The sequence below is a fragment of the Dendrobates tinctorius genome, unplaced genomic scaffold (assembly GCF_039654945.1).
Source record: "Dendrobates tinctorius isolate UK_male_01 unplaced genomic scaffold, ASM3965494v1 ptg000028l, whole genome shotgun sequence".
NCBI classification, from domain to species: Eukaryota; Metazoa; Chordata; class Amphibia; order Anura; family Dendrobatidae; genus Dendrobates; species Dendrobates tinctorius.
In genome coordinates this window covers 96,018,977-96,035,334 of record NW_027361696.1, presented here as the reverse complement: position 1 = coordinate 96,035,334, position 16,358 = coordinate 96,018,977, and the positions used below count along the sequence as shown (strand labels likewise).

At 44.5% G+C, this 16,358-nt stretch overlaps 1 protein-coding gene across 1 annotated transcript in view; it reads left to right on the top strand.

Moving 5' to 3' along the window:
• LOC141085646 (sulfotransferase 2B1-like) overlaps positions 1–16,358 on the top strand; it is a 209,122-nt gene that overhangs the window by 121,159 nt on the left and 71,605 nt on the right. Inside the window, exon 3 of the mRNA XM_073571188.1 lies at positions 9,054–9,265. Within this exon, the coding sequence (XP_073427289.1) occupies positions 9,054–9,265 (212 nt within the window). The remainder of the gene's footprint in view (positions 1–9,053; positions 9,266–16,358) is intronic.

Here is a 16,358-nt window from a genome sequence, read left to right as displayed (position 1 = left end):
TTCTGTGGCTTAGCTTGTTTTGCTTTTCTCTCCTTGGTGACCCATTCATAACAGAATCACCAGCCATACCGCAGATTCTAGGGTACTCAAAAGCAGGAAAGAATTGTAAAAAAAAAGTGTCATAATTTTTTTTTTTATATATATATTTTTTCCTCTTTTTCTTTGGGGCCGTAGGAGGGTTATTTTTTTAATGGAGATTAAGCAATTGTCTGATCGTGTGGAGCAGCTCACTGCTGAAGTACGGGGAATTTCCGCCTATCTCGCTCATTCACATGCTGCTGAACCAAGGATCCCTACTCCTGATGTGTTTTTTGGGGATTGGTCTAAATTTTTGAATTTTAAGAATAATTGTAAATTATTTCTTGCCTTGAAGCCTAATTCATCGGGGAGCTCTGCGCAGCAGGTTAAAATTGTCATCTCTTTGCTGCGTGGCGATCCCCAGGATTGGGCGTTTTCTTTAACACCTGAAGATCCTATTCTGACTAATGTGGATGCATTTTTTCAAGCCTTGGGGTTGTTGTATGATGAACCTAATGCTATTGATCAAGCTGAGAAAGCCCTATTGGCATTGAACCAGGGTCAGGATCCTGCAGAGTTATACTGTCAAAATTTCCGAAAGTGGGCGGTCCTTACTACCTGGAATGATGGTGCCTTGGCAGCTCTCTTTCGGAAGGGTTTGTCAGAAACCGTAAAAGATACTATGGTGGAATTTCCTGTTCCCTCTGGTCTTGACGATTCTATGTCATTAGCCATTCAAATTGATCGGCATTTACGTGAACGCAAAGCTACACGAGAGGAGTTGCCACCTTTTGGACAATTGTCTGAACCTATGCAATGTGATAGAGTTTTGTCTAGGGCGCAACATCAGGAGTTTAGAAGGCTTAATAAGCTGTGTTTTTTCTGTGGAGACGTCTCTCATATTATTTCTGTCTGCCCAAAACGAGAGAAACATTTTGCACACACATTTGTTGTGGGCAGTATACAACCTAAGCTTCTTTTGGCAATTACTCTGATCTGCTCCTTATCCACATTTTCCACGAAGGCTTTTGTGGATTCAGGGGCAGCGTTGAATCTGATGGATTTGGACTTTGCTAAACGTTGTGGTTTTTCCATGACGCCTCTGCGGACGCCTATTCCTTTGAGGGGTATTGATGCTACTCCTTTGGCGGAGAATAAACCTCAGTTTTGGACCCAGGTGACGATGCGGATTGCCCCAGACCACCAAGAAAATTGTAAATTTTTGGTGCTGCATAATTTGCATGATACTATTGTTCTGGGTTTTCCTTGGTTGCAAACTCATAATCCAGTTTTGGATTGGAAATCTGGGTCTGTTGTGAGTTGGGGTTGTCAGTGTGTTCTTAGGGACGCTCCTGTTTTCTCCACCTCTCCCCAGTCTCATGATATTCCTGATTATCTAGCCGATTTTTCTGATGTATTTAGTGAGAGCAAGTCTGCGTCTTTGCCTCCTCATAGAAGTTATGACTGTGCAATTGAGTTGATGCCTGGGTGTAAATTTCCCAAGGGTCGGCTTTTCAACTTATCAGTACCCGAACATGATGCTATGCGATCCTATATTAAGGAGTCATTGGAGAAGGGTCATATTAGACGATCCTCGTCACCTTTAGGCGCTGTTTTTTTTTTTGTGGCCAAGAAAGAAGGTTCATTAAGACCGTGTATTGATCATCGTTCCCTTAACAAGATGACGGTTAAATATCAGTATCCGTTACCTCTGATGTCTGATTTATTCTCCAGAGTTAAGAGTGCCTGCTGGTTTACTAAGCTTGACCTCAGGGGGGCGTATAATCTTATTCACATCAAGCACGGGGATGAATGGAAGACGGCGTTTAATACTCCGGAGGGACATTTTGAGTACCTGGTGATGCCTTTTGGGCTCACTAATGCCCCTTCTGTCTTCCAGTCCTTTATGAATGATATTTTCCGTGACTTTGTGGATAAGTAAAATATCATCCAGATAGATGATCAAAAAATCTTTTCTAGTGATTGGGATTCTCATGTGGAACCCTAGAATAGTAAAGGTTCAGAAACTTTCCCACGCTCATTAGTGCATCTCCTGTCATTAGTTCATCTCATTAATTCATCTCCAGGAAGGCTGTGCCGAGATGAGCTAATTTATTCGGCAGTGGTTTACAACAGGGCCGGTCGCATTAGTATCAGTCCCCATTGTAAACCAGTTAACCCCTTCTGATGCATTGCAGTGGGGGACCTGATTGAACAGCGGAGAGGTATGTGTATTGTTGCTTTTTTTATTTTATTTTTTTTTACAGATCCTTGGTTTTTTTTCATTAGAAGATGAATAAATTCGGTCAAAAACTTGGTGTGTTTTTTCATTAAAATAATTTTTAATTAATGTCTGTGTGCTTTTTTAACCCTTTACTATTCTAGGGTTAATTCCCTTTACTATTCTAGGGTTAATAATGGAGAGGTGTCTTATTGACACCTCTCTATTATTAACCTGACTTAATGTCACCTTCCAATAGCAAGGTGACATTAACCCATTATTATTAACCCATTAGCCACTGCTACAGGGCAATGGGAATACATGTCCCTAATATTACACACATACACTAATCTAATTATTAGTCAAAGACATATAAAAAAAACTAAATGAAATGAAATGGTTTACTGTATGTAAACCATGTGTCATTTCATGTTGGGTTTTGGAATGATTTTACAGAAGCCGGCAATTGATTTAGTGGCTATTCTGCTATGTAGAATTCTATGATTAGATGCACGGTTTTTATGTGCAATATAATCATTATAATTTGTTATAACTAACCACAGTTGGTTACTATGCCCAGGCAACGCCGGGCTCTTCAGCTAGTCTAATGTATAAAGCTCAATGTGAGTTTGTATGTACAGTCATATGTAAAAGTTTGGGCACCCCTATTAATGTTAACCTTTTTTCTTTATAACAATTTTGGTTTTTGCAACAGCTATTTCAGTTTCATATATCTAATAACTGATGGACTCAGTGATATTTCTGGATTCAAATGAGGTTTATTGTACTAACAGAAAATGTTCAATCTGATTCTCCTATGAAGAGTGGCATCATGGGCTCCTGAAAACAACTCTCAAATGATGTGAAAACAAAGATTATTCAACATAGCTTTTCAGGGGAAGGATACAAAAAGTTGTCTCAGAGATTTAACCTGTCAGTTTCCACTGTGAGGAACATAATAAGGAAATGGAAGAACACAGGTACAGTTCTTGTTAAGCCCAGAAGTGGCAGGCCAAGAAAAATATCAGAAAGGCAGAGAAGAAGAATGGTGAGAACAGTCAAGGACAATCCACAGACCACCTCCAAAGACCTGCAGCATCATCTTGCTGCAGATGGTGTCACTGTTAATCGGTCAACAATACAGCGCACTTTGCACAAGGAGAAGCTGTATGGGAGAGTGATGCAAAAGAAGCCGTTTCTGCAAGCACGCCACAAACAGAGTCGCCTGAGGTATGCAAAAGCACATTTGGACAAGCCAGTTACATTTTGGAAGAAAGTCCTGTGGACTGATTAAACAAAGATTGAGTTGTTTGGTCATACAAAAAGGCGTTATGCATGAAGGCAAAAAACACAGCATTCCAAGAAAAACACTTGCTACCCACAGTAAAATTTGGTTGAGGTTCCATCATGCTTTGTGGCTGTGTGGCCAATGCCGGCATCGGGAATCTTGTTAAAGTTGAGGGTTGCATGGATTCAACTCAGTATCAGCAGATTCTTGACAATAATGTGCAAGAATCAGTGACGAAGTTGAAGTTACGCAGGGGATGGATATTTCAGCAAGACAATGATCCAAAACACCGCTCCAAATCTACTCAGGCATTCATGCAGAGGAACAATTACAATGTTCTAGAATGGCCATCCCAGTCCCCAGACCTGAATATCATTGAACATCTGTGGGATGATTTGAAGCGGGCTGTCCATGCTCGGCAACCATCAAACTTAACTGAACTGGAATTGTTTTGTAAACAGGAATGGTCACAAATACCTTCATCCAGGATCCAGGAACTCATTAATAGGTACAGGAAGCGACTAGAGGCTGTTATTTTTGTAAAAGGCGGATCTACAAAATAATAATGTCACTTTTATGTTGAGGCGCCCATACTTTTGCACCGGTCAAATTTTGTTTAAATGCAGATTGCACATTTTCTGTTAGTACAATAAACCTCATTTGAATCCAGAAATATAACTGAGTACATCAGTTATTAGATATATGAAACTGAAATAGCTGTTGCAAAAACCAAAATTTTAGAAAGAAAAAAGGTTAACATTAATAGGGGTGCCCAAACTTTAACATATGACTGTATGTATGTATGTATGTCCGGGATTGGCATCTGCACCGTCGCAGCTACAGCCACAAAATTATGCAAAGTCACACGTCTGGACCCCGAGAGCGTCATAGGCTATGCTGTGAGGTGAAATTTTAACCCTGCGCATTCCAATTCACCAAACAATTTTGCCCCTATCTACATAATGGGGAAAAAGTGTATGTATGTATTGGCATCTGCACCGTCGTAGCTACAGCCACAAAATTTTGCACAGTCACATGTCTGGACCCCGAGAGCATCATAGGCTTTGTTGTGAGGCGAAATTTTAACCCCGCGTGTTCCAATTCTCCGAACAATTTTGCCCATAATGGGGAGAAAGTGAAAGGAAAAGTGTTGGAGGCAAATTGACAGCTGCCAGATGTGAACAAGGGGGACTTAAAGAATGAGAGTGATGGCGCCAAAGAGTATATGCTAAGGTGGGGCCCTGACATGGGATACTCAGCACAAACGGGGATATGAACACACACACAAAATGCGCCACACATTACCACGTGCTTCAACACATATACCACCCTCAGCACACATTTCACCACACATACACCAACCTCACCACATAAAAGTCGAAACACAAAAGTCACCACTCAAAGCTAGCCACGCTGTCCCAGAGCTGTTTAAAAGATGAAAAATGAGCTGTGATTGGTTGCTATCAGCCTATTATTCTTATCACTTCTATGGTGTTATCGTCCTTCTGTAAAGCTTGAAATAACACAATTTATTACTGTGCCAACACAGACCACCCTCTGACACAGACTGCAAGGGGAGCCCAGTATCACACAGGATAGGATTAGATACACAGTTCAGCAGTCAGTATCACACAGGATAGGATTAGACACATGGCTCAGTAAGCAGTATCACACAGCATAGGATTAGATACACAGCTCAGCAGGCAGTATCACACAGAACAGGATTAGATACACGGCTCAGCAGACAGTGTCACACAGAATAGGATTAGATACACGGCTCAGCAGTCAGTATCACACAGGATAGGATTAGATGCACAGTTTTTTGTGCAATATAATCATTATAATTTGTTATAACTAACCACAGTTGGTTACTATGCCCAGGCAACGCCAGGCTCTTCAGCTAGTCTAATATATAAAGCTCAATGTGTTAGGCGTCGGATTTCTGTCGCTGCACAGCGAGAATCCCGAGCCTTGCTTCCAGCGGTCTCCCGTTCCTCTCCAGCCGCAGAGGAGGCTGCTCGGCAGGCTCATCGGTTCGGGTGCTCTGCCTAGACCAGCTCCATGGGTTTGCTTGCTGCTGCCACCTCTGGCACATTTATGGCAATACATACTGCTCAGCAGCGAGATTCTCCAGGGACTAAGTCCCCATGTCAGGCCACTGAGCATGCCCGTGGAGTGATCTCCCATTGGAGATCGAAGGTCACATGCTCAGGTCCTGCTTGTGTTCATATTGGCCCATCCGAGAAGCCAGGAAAGTCCCGGACGCTCGCGGCTATAAAAGGTTCGCATGGCCGCTCGGCCATGCGCTAGGATAGACTGTATTTACAGACTATGTGGAGTGAGTGATGTATGCACGTATGAATGTCTCTGGTGACTCATTTAGAAACCCCTACCCTTGGTACGCATGTGTTGTGCAGCCTAGCCTGCTAGCACCCAGGCTTAGGTGTAGGTAGGACAGAGGTTGAGTCAGGCATCAGTCCTCACCATGGACTCGGCACGCCTCAGTGCACGTGCTCCACTTCATAGCCAGCGTCTATAGCGGCGCTCACGGCAGCGACGCCGCGCGCTCAGTGGGCCTAGAGGGACTCTTACCCTGTGTCCTTGGGGAAGAGTTCTGTGGCCGTACACTGTGCACTGTTTTGGCCGGGCACAGTGAGCTAAACAGGCTCCAGCATCTACGTTCAGCGGTTGTGCGACTCACATTGGGTGACGTAACCCACGTGTGACTGTTTTTACGCCGCTCTATTCTTCCGCCATTACCTAGCAGCAGTGTACCACCTCTGCACGGTGGACCCCGGGCTGCAAACGCACCTACTATTATTTTATAATTTGGTGCGTTCCGCCAGCCCTAACACAATGTGTGTGTGTATGTGTGTATGTATGTATGTCCGGGATTTGCATCCGCACTGTGGCAGCTACAGCCACAAAATTTGTCACAGTCACACATCCGGTCCCCGAGAGCGTCAAAGGCTGTTGTGAGTTCATTTTCCCCTTCACAGTTGATGTCTGATTAACTCCCTCTGCTGGTGAAGAGAGGTAGTGAAATTGATTGGGTAGAGAAGAACCTGTCATCTGAACAGGTGGAGCCTGATTGGACACCTGGAATCACTGAGTGGATATAAGGCAGCCGACGCCCCAAAAGGGGTGCTGGTGATCCTTTCTGCTCTGAGCTCTTGCAACCAGTTAGTCCTGTCTACTGAAAGCTAAGTTTTTGCTCTCTTATTTTTCCATGAGATTTTGTCTGTTTGCTTCGTGTTTTGTGTTCAGCCTGCCTTTGTTGGGATGGGCTGAGCTCCATTTTTGTCTCTGATCAGTTTATCTCTTTGCTCTGTTTTCAGAATATAACTGAGTGCTTATATAGTGATTTTGAAGTCTAGCGACTTCAGGGCCTTTTTCCCTATCAGACGGTTGGGACATTTTTGGTAGGGTTTTTTGCGGATTGCAGCCAGCATCTTTTCTGTCCTTTCCTATTTAGTTAGTTGGGCCCCATCGTTTGCTCAACCTGTCTTTCTGTCTGTGTTTGTGTTTTCATCTGCTTTTCACCAACAGTACATGTTGGGGGCTGTCTATTGCTTTGGCGTCTGCTCTGGGGGAGTTTAGATTTCCCCTTTCTTTCTTTAGGCTTATTTAGTTCTCCGGCTGTGAACGAGGGGTCTAGGGCACCGTAGGAACCCCCCACGGCTACTGTTAGTTGTGATGAATAGGATCAGGGGTCTGCAATCCGGTTTTCTGGACTTAGCTTGTATTTTTGTTTTTTCCTCCTTCGGTGACTCATTCATAACAAAGGCTATGTTGTGAGGCAAAATTTTAAACCTGCGTGTTCCATTTCACCAAACAATTTTGCCCCTATCTATATAATGGAGAAAAAGTGAATGCATTGGTATCTGCACTGTTGTAGCTACAGCTAGAAAATTTTGCACAGTCACACATCTGGACCCCGAGAGCGTCATAGGCTATGTCGTGAGGCAAAATTTTACCCCGCGCGTTCCAATTCACCAAACAATTTTGCCCCTATCTACATAATGGGGAAAAAGTGAAAGGAAAAGTTGTGGAGGCAAATTGACAGCTGCCAGATGTGAACAAGGGGGACTTAACGAATGAGAGTGATGGCGCCAAAGAGTATATACCGTAGAGTTGCTAAGGTGGGGCCCTGACATGAGATACTCACCACAAACAGGGATATGAACACACACACAAAATGCGCCACACACTACCATGTGCTTCAACACATATACCACCCTCAGCACACATTTCACCACACATACACCAATCTCACCACATAAAAGTTGAAACACAAAAGTCGCCACTCAAAACTCGCCACGCTGTCCCAGAGCTGTTTTAAAGATGAAAAATGAGCTGTGATTGGTTGCTATCAGCAACAGTTTTCTTTGTAGACAGTTGTGGTAACTGAGGCCTATTATTCTTATCATTTCTATGGTGTTATTGTCCTTCTGTAAAGCTGGAAATAACACAATTTATTACTGTGCCAACACAGACCACCATCTGACACAGACTGCAGGGGGAGCCCAGTATCACACAGGATAGGATTAGATACACGGCTCAGCAGTCATTATCACACAGGATAGGATTAGATACACAGCTCAGCAGTCAGTATCACACAGGAGAGGATTAGACACATGTATCAGCAGGCAGTATCACACAGGATAGGATTAGATACACAGCTCAGCAGTCAGTATCACACAGGATAGGATTAGATACACAGCTCAGCAGTCAGTATCACACAGGCTAGGAATAGATACAGCGCCGGGCTCTTCAGCTTATATATATATATATATATATATATATATATATATATGTATTCAATGTGTCTATATCTATTCTTTCTATTCTTTATTAAACATGTCAGTGTGATTTCACTGTTTCGCAAAATGAATTGCCGGCTTTTGTTAAAGGACACCGGTGCGTATTTCTCAGAAGTCACACGTCTGGTCCATGTGTAATCCGTATTTTTCTCGCCCTCATTGACTTGCATTGGCGTATTTTTGGAGGAATACGCTGACAATTGCAGCATGCTGCGATTTTCTCAGCCCGTAAAATACGGCCGAGAAATATACGGCTGATGGGAGCTGCCCCATAGAGAAACATTGTTCCGAGTGCAATGCGTTGTTTTTGCGCCTCTCACTCGTCCGTATTTCTCTCTAGTGTGACGCCGGCCTAAGGTTTTGAATTTGTCTCGGCTCCAATCATTCTGTTCTTAATAAAGCTTTGATGTCAACAAACATTGTACATCCTCAATGAAAAAAATGTGAGATCACAAATGGTTTACAAGTAAGAAAACGCATTCCTGAGTTCAAATTGGCTGCTTCCATGTATCTTATTTGTAGTTGTGTATTGTTTTATTGTAATTCTTGGTGTCATTTAATACATTTTTTGCATGAGTCATATAAGATATATTCAGATCTGGCCCCATAAATGTAAATGCTCAGAGATCATCTTGAATACCTAGAATTTCTCAAATGTTAAAATTATATTTTTTTTTCTTTTTGCTTTTAATAACATTATTAGGTACCACATGGATGATTGAGATTTTAAGCCTCATTCAAAAGAATGGAGACCCGACTTGGAGCAATACTGTACCAAACTGGGAGAGAGTACCTTGGATTGAAGAGTTGGATTATGCCAAAAAGCTACAACAAAGTGAGGAACACCCTCGCCTAATTACCAGCCACATGCCCAGACACATGTTTATGAAATCATTTAATGGTTCTAAGGCAAAGGTAAATTATTACACAAAAAAATCACCAAAAACTTTCTGCAATGCTTTAGAGTGATCACGTTTGTATTGTTAATATTATATTTATGAATACGATTATTGTGTCAAAATGAGAAGTACATAACAACTAGATGTAATAGGTAGATCAAATATATAATGTAAAAAGTGCAAACTAAAGAGTGCAGAAGCACCATGTAAGTACTAAAATGTGTGCAAACATTAACCCTTTTACCTCCAAGGTGGTTTGCACTTTAGTGACCAGCCAAATTTTTACAATTCTGACCACTGTCAATTTCTGAGGTAATAACTCTGAAACGCTTCAACAAATCCCACTGATACTGAGACTGGTTGTTTGTGACATTTTGTACTTTGTGAAAGTGGAAAAATTTATTTGATATAACTTGCATTTATTTGTGGAAAAAAAACAGAAATTTTGCGAAAATTTGGCAAAGTTTGCAATTTTCAAACTTTGAATTCTTATGCCCTTTAATCATAGAGATATGTCACACAAAATAGTTAATAAATAGCATTTCCCACACGTCTACTTTACATCAGAACAATTTTTTTAAACAGATTTTTCTTTTTAAGAACTTATAAGGGTAAAAAGTTAAACCAGCGATTTCTCAATTTTCCAACAAAATTTACAAAACTATTATTTTAGGGACTACCTCACATTTGAAGTGACTTTGAGCGACTTATATGAAAGAAAATACCCAAGAGTGACACCATCCTAAAAACTGCACCCCTCAACAAAATTTGCTGTGCAATATCTCCTGAGCATGCTAATACCCCATATGTGGGGAAAACCAATGTTAGGGCACACAGCAAATCACGGAAGAGAAGGAGTGTCATTTGACTTTTTGAACGCAAAATTTGCTGGAATCATTAGTGGATGCCATGTCCAGTTTGGAAAGCCCCTAATGTACCTAAACAATGGAAAACCCCCACAAGTTACCCCATTATAGAAGCTTGACCCCACAAGGAATATATTTAGATGTGTGTTGAGCACATTGAACCTCAATGTGCTTCACAGACGTATATAATGTTGAGCTGTGAAAATAAAAAAAATCACATTTTCCCACAAAAATGTTAATTTAGAACCATTTTTTATTTTCACAACGATAAATGGAAAAATTGCACCATGCAATTCGTTGTGCAATTTCTCTTGAGTATGCTGATAGCACATATGTGGGGAAATATTACTTTTGAGGCATAATGCAAATCTCAGAGGGGAAAAACCTCCATATTGGAGTTCAGATTTTTCTGCAATGGTTTGAGGGTGCCATGTCACATTGGCAGTACCCCTGAGGTGCCAGAACAACAGAAACCCCCCATATGTGAAATCATTTTACCAACTACACTCCCCAATGAATTCATCTAGGGGTGCAGTGATCATATTGACACCACTTGTGCCTCATAGAATTTTATACTACTGAGCGGTGCAGAAAGAATAAATTACATTTTTACCGCTAATATGTTGTTTTAGCCCCAAGTGTTAGGGCTGGCGGAATGCACCAAATAATATAAAGATGGTAATAAGGTGTGTTCGCGGGGTCCACCGTGCAGAGATGTTAACTGCGCTCGGTAATGGCAGACACTAAATGGCGGTATCGCACTGGACACACGTGGGTTATACACCACCCAGTATGTAGTAGCGACGGTCTATGTTGCTTCACAGAGCCACAGTACCGCATAACACAGAGGCCGTACCCTGTTGACTGTGACAGGGCACAGCTGAGTCAGCGCTAGTGTATGGTCACAAGACTCTGCTCCAAGGACTTTGGGTAAGAGTCTCTATAGACCCACTAAGCGCACGGCATTGCACCTGCCAACGCCACTAATAGGCGCTGGCTACTGTGGAGTGCAGACCAAGTGCACAGTGGCGTACAGGCAAGCCACTACTTGGAGATGAAGCTAGTCCCTGACTCGCCTCCTACCTGCACTATCAGCCTAGACACTAACTGGCAAGGCTGAACAACACATGCGTACCAAGGGTAGGGGTTTCATAATGAGTCATTCACCAGAGACATTCATACGTGCATACAACACTCACTCCACATGGACTATACTAGCGCACGGCCATGCAGCTGTGCGATCCTTATATAACCGCAGCCTTCCAGGACCTTGCTGATGGCACAATCCGAGCTGCTTGATGACCTGAGCATGTGACCGCCAACAACCAATGAGCGGTCATCTCACGGGCATGTTCAGAAGGAGAAAAGCAGGACTTAGTCCCAAGAGTGTCTGCTCGCCACTGACTAATGCTGAATGCTATAGCTGAACCTGGGGTGACAGCAGCAACCAGACGCATGGCATTAGCCTGAGCAAGATGCTAAGACTGACGTTTCTGCTGAGCAGGAACCTCTGCGGCTGCAGAAGAATGGGAGATCGCAGAGGAGATGGCTTGAGATTCACCCTGTGCAGTGGTGGGAATTTAACACCTAACATTACCCCTCTTCCTTGGGCCTTGCTACGCTCAAAGGTTGCAATGAGCTGAGGAGCACAAATGTGCTCAATAGGTTTCCAAGTCCTGTCTTCTGGGCCATGACCCTTCCAGTCCACCAGATAGTACTTTTTACCACCTTGCACCCAACAATAGCGTTCACCTCATAATCGTCCATAGATGAGCCCAATGTCCCAGCAGATGACTCGGAAAACCGAGACATGTGAACCGGTTTTAGGAGGGACACATGAAAGGTTTCGGTGATACTTAGGCATGGAGGAAGGGCCAAATGATAGAACACCTAGTTAACTTGTTCCAAGACCTTCAAGGGACCCATATAGCGAGGCACAAACTTACTGGACTCAACTCGCAGCCTGATATTTTGGGTGGAGAGCCACACTAAGTCACCAGGAGCAAAGGTAGGACGGGGGCACCGGTGAACATCAGCGGAAACCCTCATTCTCTCCTTGGAGGCCCGGATAGCATCCTGTGTGTGGTCCCAAATGTCACATGCCTCCAACGCCCAGTCTGCCACCCTAGAGTCGGTGGAAGACACGGGCATCGGCACAGGAACCCTCGGATGCTGGCCATACTTAAGGAGGAATGGGGTTTGTCCAGTGGAACTGGCTACGGCATTGTTCAGTGCATACTCTGCCCACGGTAGCAAGGATGCCCAGTCATCCTGCCTGGCCGAAACAAAATGTCACAGATATGTGAACAGGGTCTTGTTGGCCCTCTCTACCAACCCATTCATCTCGGAATGGTAAGCTGAGGAGAGATTCAACTCAATGCTGAGTGAGTGACAAAGCTCTCTCCAGAACGGAGACGCAAACTGGGGACACCGGTCACTGACAATTTTGTCAAGCATACTGTGCAGGCGAAAAATGTGCTTAATGAACAATGCCACCAAGACCCGTGCAGAAGGTACCCGCGGAAGGGGCACCAGGTGCACCATTTTTGAAAAATGGTCGGTGACTATCCAGATGACTGTGCAGCTACGGGACTTGGGTAAGCCCACCACAAAGTCCATCCTGACCATTTCCCAAGGAGACACATGCCCGAATATAGTCTCCGACATCATGGGCCATATGCAGCAACAAGAACATCCATGCCAGAAGCTCAGATATCCTCTTGGTCCCAAAATGTCCACTTACCCTGGACGAGTGAGCCCAAGAGAGAACCTCCAGTTGCAAATTAGGTGGCACAAAAGTCTTGCCTGGGGGCACAGACTCAAGCGAAACCGGGGCCACGGTCCTCAGGCTCTCAGAAGGGACAATTAGCCGATGCTCCTCTGATGATGATGATGACACTACAGAGCGGGAGAGAGCATCGGCATGAATGTGGAATCGGGAGAAAAACAAGGACCATCTAGCCTGGCGAGAGTTTAGCCCACTGGGCAGTTTGCAAATAAAGCAAATTTTTGTACACTTGGAAGGGATAGCGGCCCCTTCCAGGTGTCTCCACTCCGAAAAAGGCCAACTTCATGGCTAGCAAGTCCCTGTCCCCAATGGAGTAGTTCCTCTCTGCTGGTGAGATGGTCTTAGAAAAGAAGAAGCAAGGATGCTTCCGACCTTGAGTATCCTTTTGGAACAGGACTGCTCCAGCACCGACGGATGAGGAATCCACCTCCATAATAAATGGTTTATCTACATCGGGGCTATGTAAGATGGGAGCAATAGCAAAGTGTGACTTGATAGAGAGGAAGGTCTTGGAGACCTCTTCCGACCACAATTTGGGATTTGCTCCCTTCTTGGTGAGGGCAAACAAGGGAGCTACCAAAGTTGAGAAGTGGGGAATGAATTGGCAATAATAGTTAATGAATACTATGAAGCGCTGCACCACTTTAAGGGAATGGGGCTCCTGCTAATTGATCACCGCCTGTAGCTTGGCAGGATCCATGGCCAATCCCTGAGCGGAAATGAAATAGCCCAGGAAAGGCAAGGACTCCTGCTCAAACACACACTTCTCCAACTTGGCATAGGAGTTTGCCTGTAGGAGGTCAAAGACTTTGCAAACATCTCTCCAGTGGGAGTCTATATCTGGCATCACCAGGTATTCATAGTGCCCATCCCTGGTGTTAAATACCGTCTTTCATTCGTCCCCCTCACGGATGCGAATCAGGTTGTAAGTACCCCGCAGATCAAATTTAGTAAAACCCTCGCTCCCCGCAACCTATCAAATAGCTCAGATATCTGGGGCAGAGGGTACTTGTTCTTACCGGTGATGGTGCTAAGACCCCTGTAATCTATGCATGCACGTAGTTCTCTGTACTTCTTCTACACGAAGAAGAACCCCACCCCTGCAAGTGACACTGACTTCCTAATGAATCCTCTTGCCAGATTCTCCTGGATGTACTGAGTCATTGCCTCCGTCTCTGGGAGAGATAGTGGATAAACTCGACCCCGGGTAGGATCAGCACCAGGCAAGAGGTCAATAGGGAAGTTATAGGGGCGGTGAGGCATAGGGCCAATAGTATTTGGGGAGAGATGAAAGATCTGCGGGTACCTCTGTAGTAGCAACCTGAACGCACTCTCTCGGACATCTACCCTCACAGAATTTACTCCATCCCAGAATTCTTCCTGAGGACCACTCTATATGAGGGGAGTGGTAGCGTAGCCATGGTATCCCTAAGAGGACCTCATCAATTCCCTTGGGAATGACTAACAGGGAGATGATCTCCTGATGGGATGGAGAGATGGATAGAGTAAATGGGATGGTCTGATGAGTTATCTGTGAGGACAGTGTCGACCCATTTATCACCCGTATGGTCAGTGGTTTGGTGAGCATCACCAGAGGAATTGCATGTCGATGGGCGAAGGCAGAAGACATACATAGTTGCACTCCGCCCGGAATCCATACAAACCTCTACCATATGGGTGGATGGGCCAATGGTAATTGTGCCCTTGCAGGACAGTTTGGAGGAAAGTGCCCCTGCGTTTAGTGAACCACCTCCTGCAGTCACTAAACCGGGATGCTCTCCCGACCACTGAGGACATCGGGAGGCAAGATGTCCTAACTTCCGACAGACATGACAGACCTTGAGTGCACAAGCGGTCCGGGACTTAGATCCCGCTCGTGACACCTCCATGGCCTCATGTGGCTCGGACGCCTGGCCCAGAGATTTCAGAGGTTTGGCAAAGGTGGGAGCCAGCCAAAACCTCTGCCTACACTGGGCTCGCTCCAACCTCCTCTCATTAAAACGAAGGTCGATGCGAGTTGATACCGCTATTAGCTCCTCCACTGTTGCGGGAATCTCCCTAGTGGCTAAAACGTCTTTCACATGGTCAGCCAGTCCCCTCCAAAATACAGGGAAAAGGACTTTGTCTGGCCACTCCAGCTCAGATGCTTAAGTTTGGAAGTAGACGGCAAATTGACTGACCATGGATGAGCCCTGTGTCAGTGCCAGCAGTTGGAGCGCCATATCATGGGTGACTCGAGGCACAAAAAAGACTTGCTTCAGAGTGCTCATGAACCGCGGAGCAATCTGCATCACATGATCGTCATGGTCCCACAGTGGCATTGCCCACTTCAACGCCCTGTCCGACAGGAGGGATATTATGAATCCCACTTTGGCCTGCTCTGAGGGAAAACGTGCAGCCAGGAGCTCAAGGTGTATAGCACACTGGCTCACAAGCTCCCTACATTACCTGCTATCACCAGAAAACTTATCTGGCAGCGGGAGGCGGGATAAGGTCGGAACAGGGGTGGCAGTGGACAAGCTAGCTACAGCCACACTAGCAGCCTGAACAGCTACTGTGGTAACATCCACGGCTGAGGTTGTAAGCTTGAGCGCTGACAACCTGTCCTCCAGCTGCTGGATGTACCTCTGTAGTCGCTGTTCATCCACCATTACTAGTCAGACCCTGGCAATAGTATAATGTTAGGGCTGGCAGAACGCACCAAATAATTTAAAGATGGTAATAAGGTGCATTTGCAGCCTGACATCCACAGTGCAGATATGTTAACTGCTGCTCGGTAATGGCGGACAATAAATGGCGGTATCACACTGGACACAAGTGAGTTAGATGCCACCCAGTATGTAGTAGCGATGGGCTACAGCTGAACCTGTGGCAGCAGCAGGAAACAGACACATAGCATTAGCCTAAGCAAGATGCTAGGACCAACATCTCCGCTGAGCAGGGACTTCTGCGTCTGCAGAAAAATGGGAGACAGCAGAGGAGATGGCTTGAGATTCACCCTGTGCAGTGTTGGGAACTTGACGCCTGACACCAAGTTTTTAATTTTTCTAAGGGCTAATAGGAGTTTTCTTTTTACAATAAACTGAGGTCCATTTTTTCCTGAGTGCGCCAGTACCCTATATGTAATCGGGAAATATTTTTCAGGCACATTTATACTGCTCAGAATTGAAACAGCACTATACTATAGTGCAGATTTTACTGTTATGGTTTGCGGTTACCATGACCCACTTGGAAAGCCCCCGAGGTGCCAAAACAGTAGAAACCCTCAAAAGTGACCCCATTTTGCAAACTACACCTCTCAATGAATTCATCAAGGGGTGCAGTGATCATGTTGACACCAAGACTGTATCTCACAATTTTATACCATTGTGCAGAGAAGAAAAAAAAAATTCCCTTTTATCCACAAAATTTTGTTTTATCCCCAGATTTTACATTTTAACAAAATTAGTGAGTAA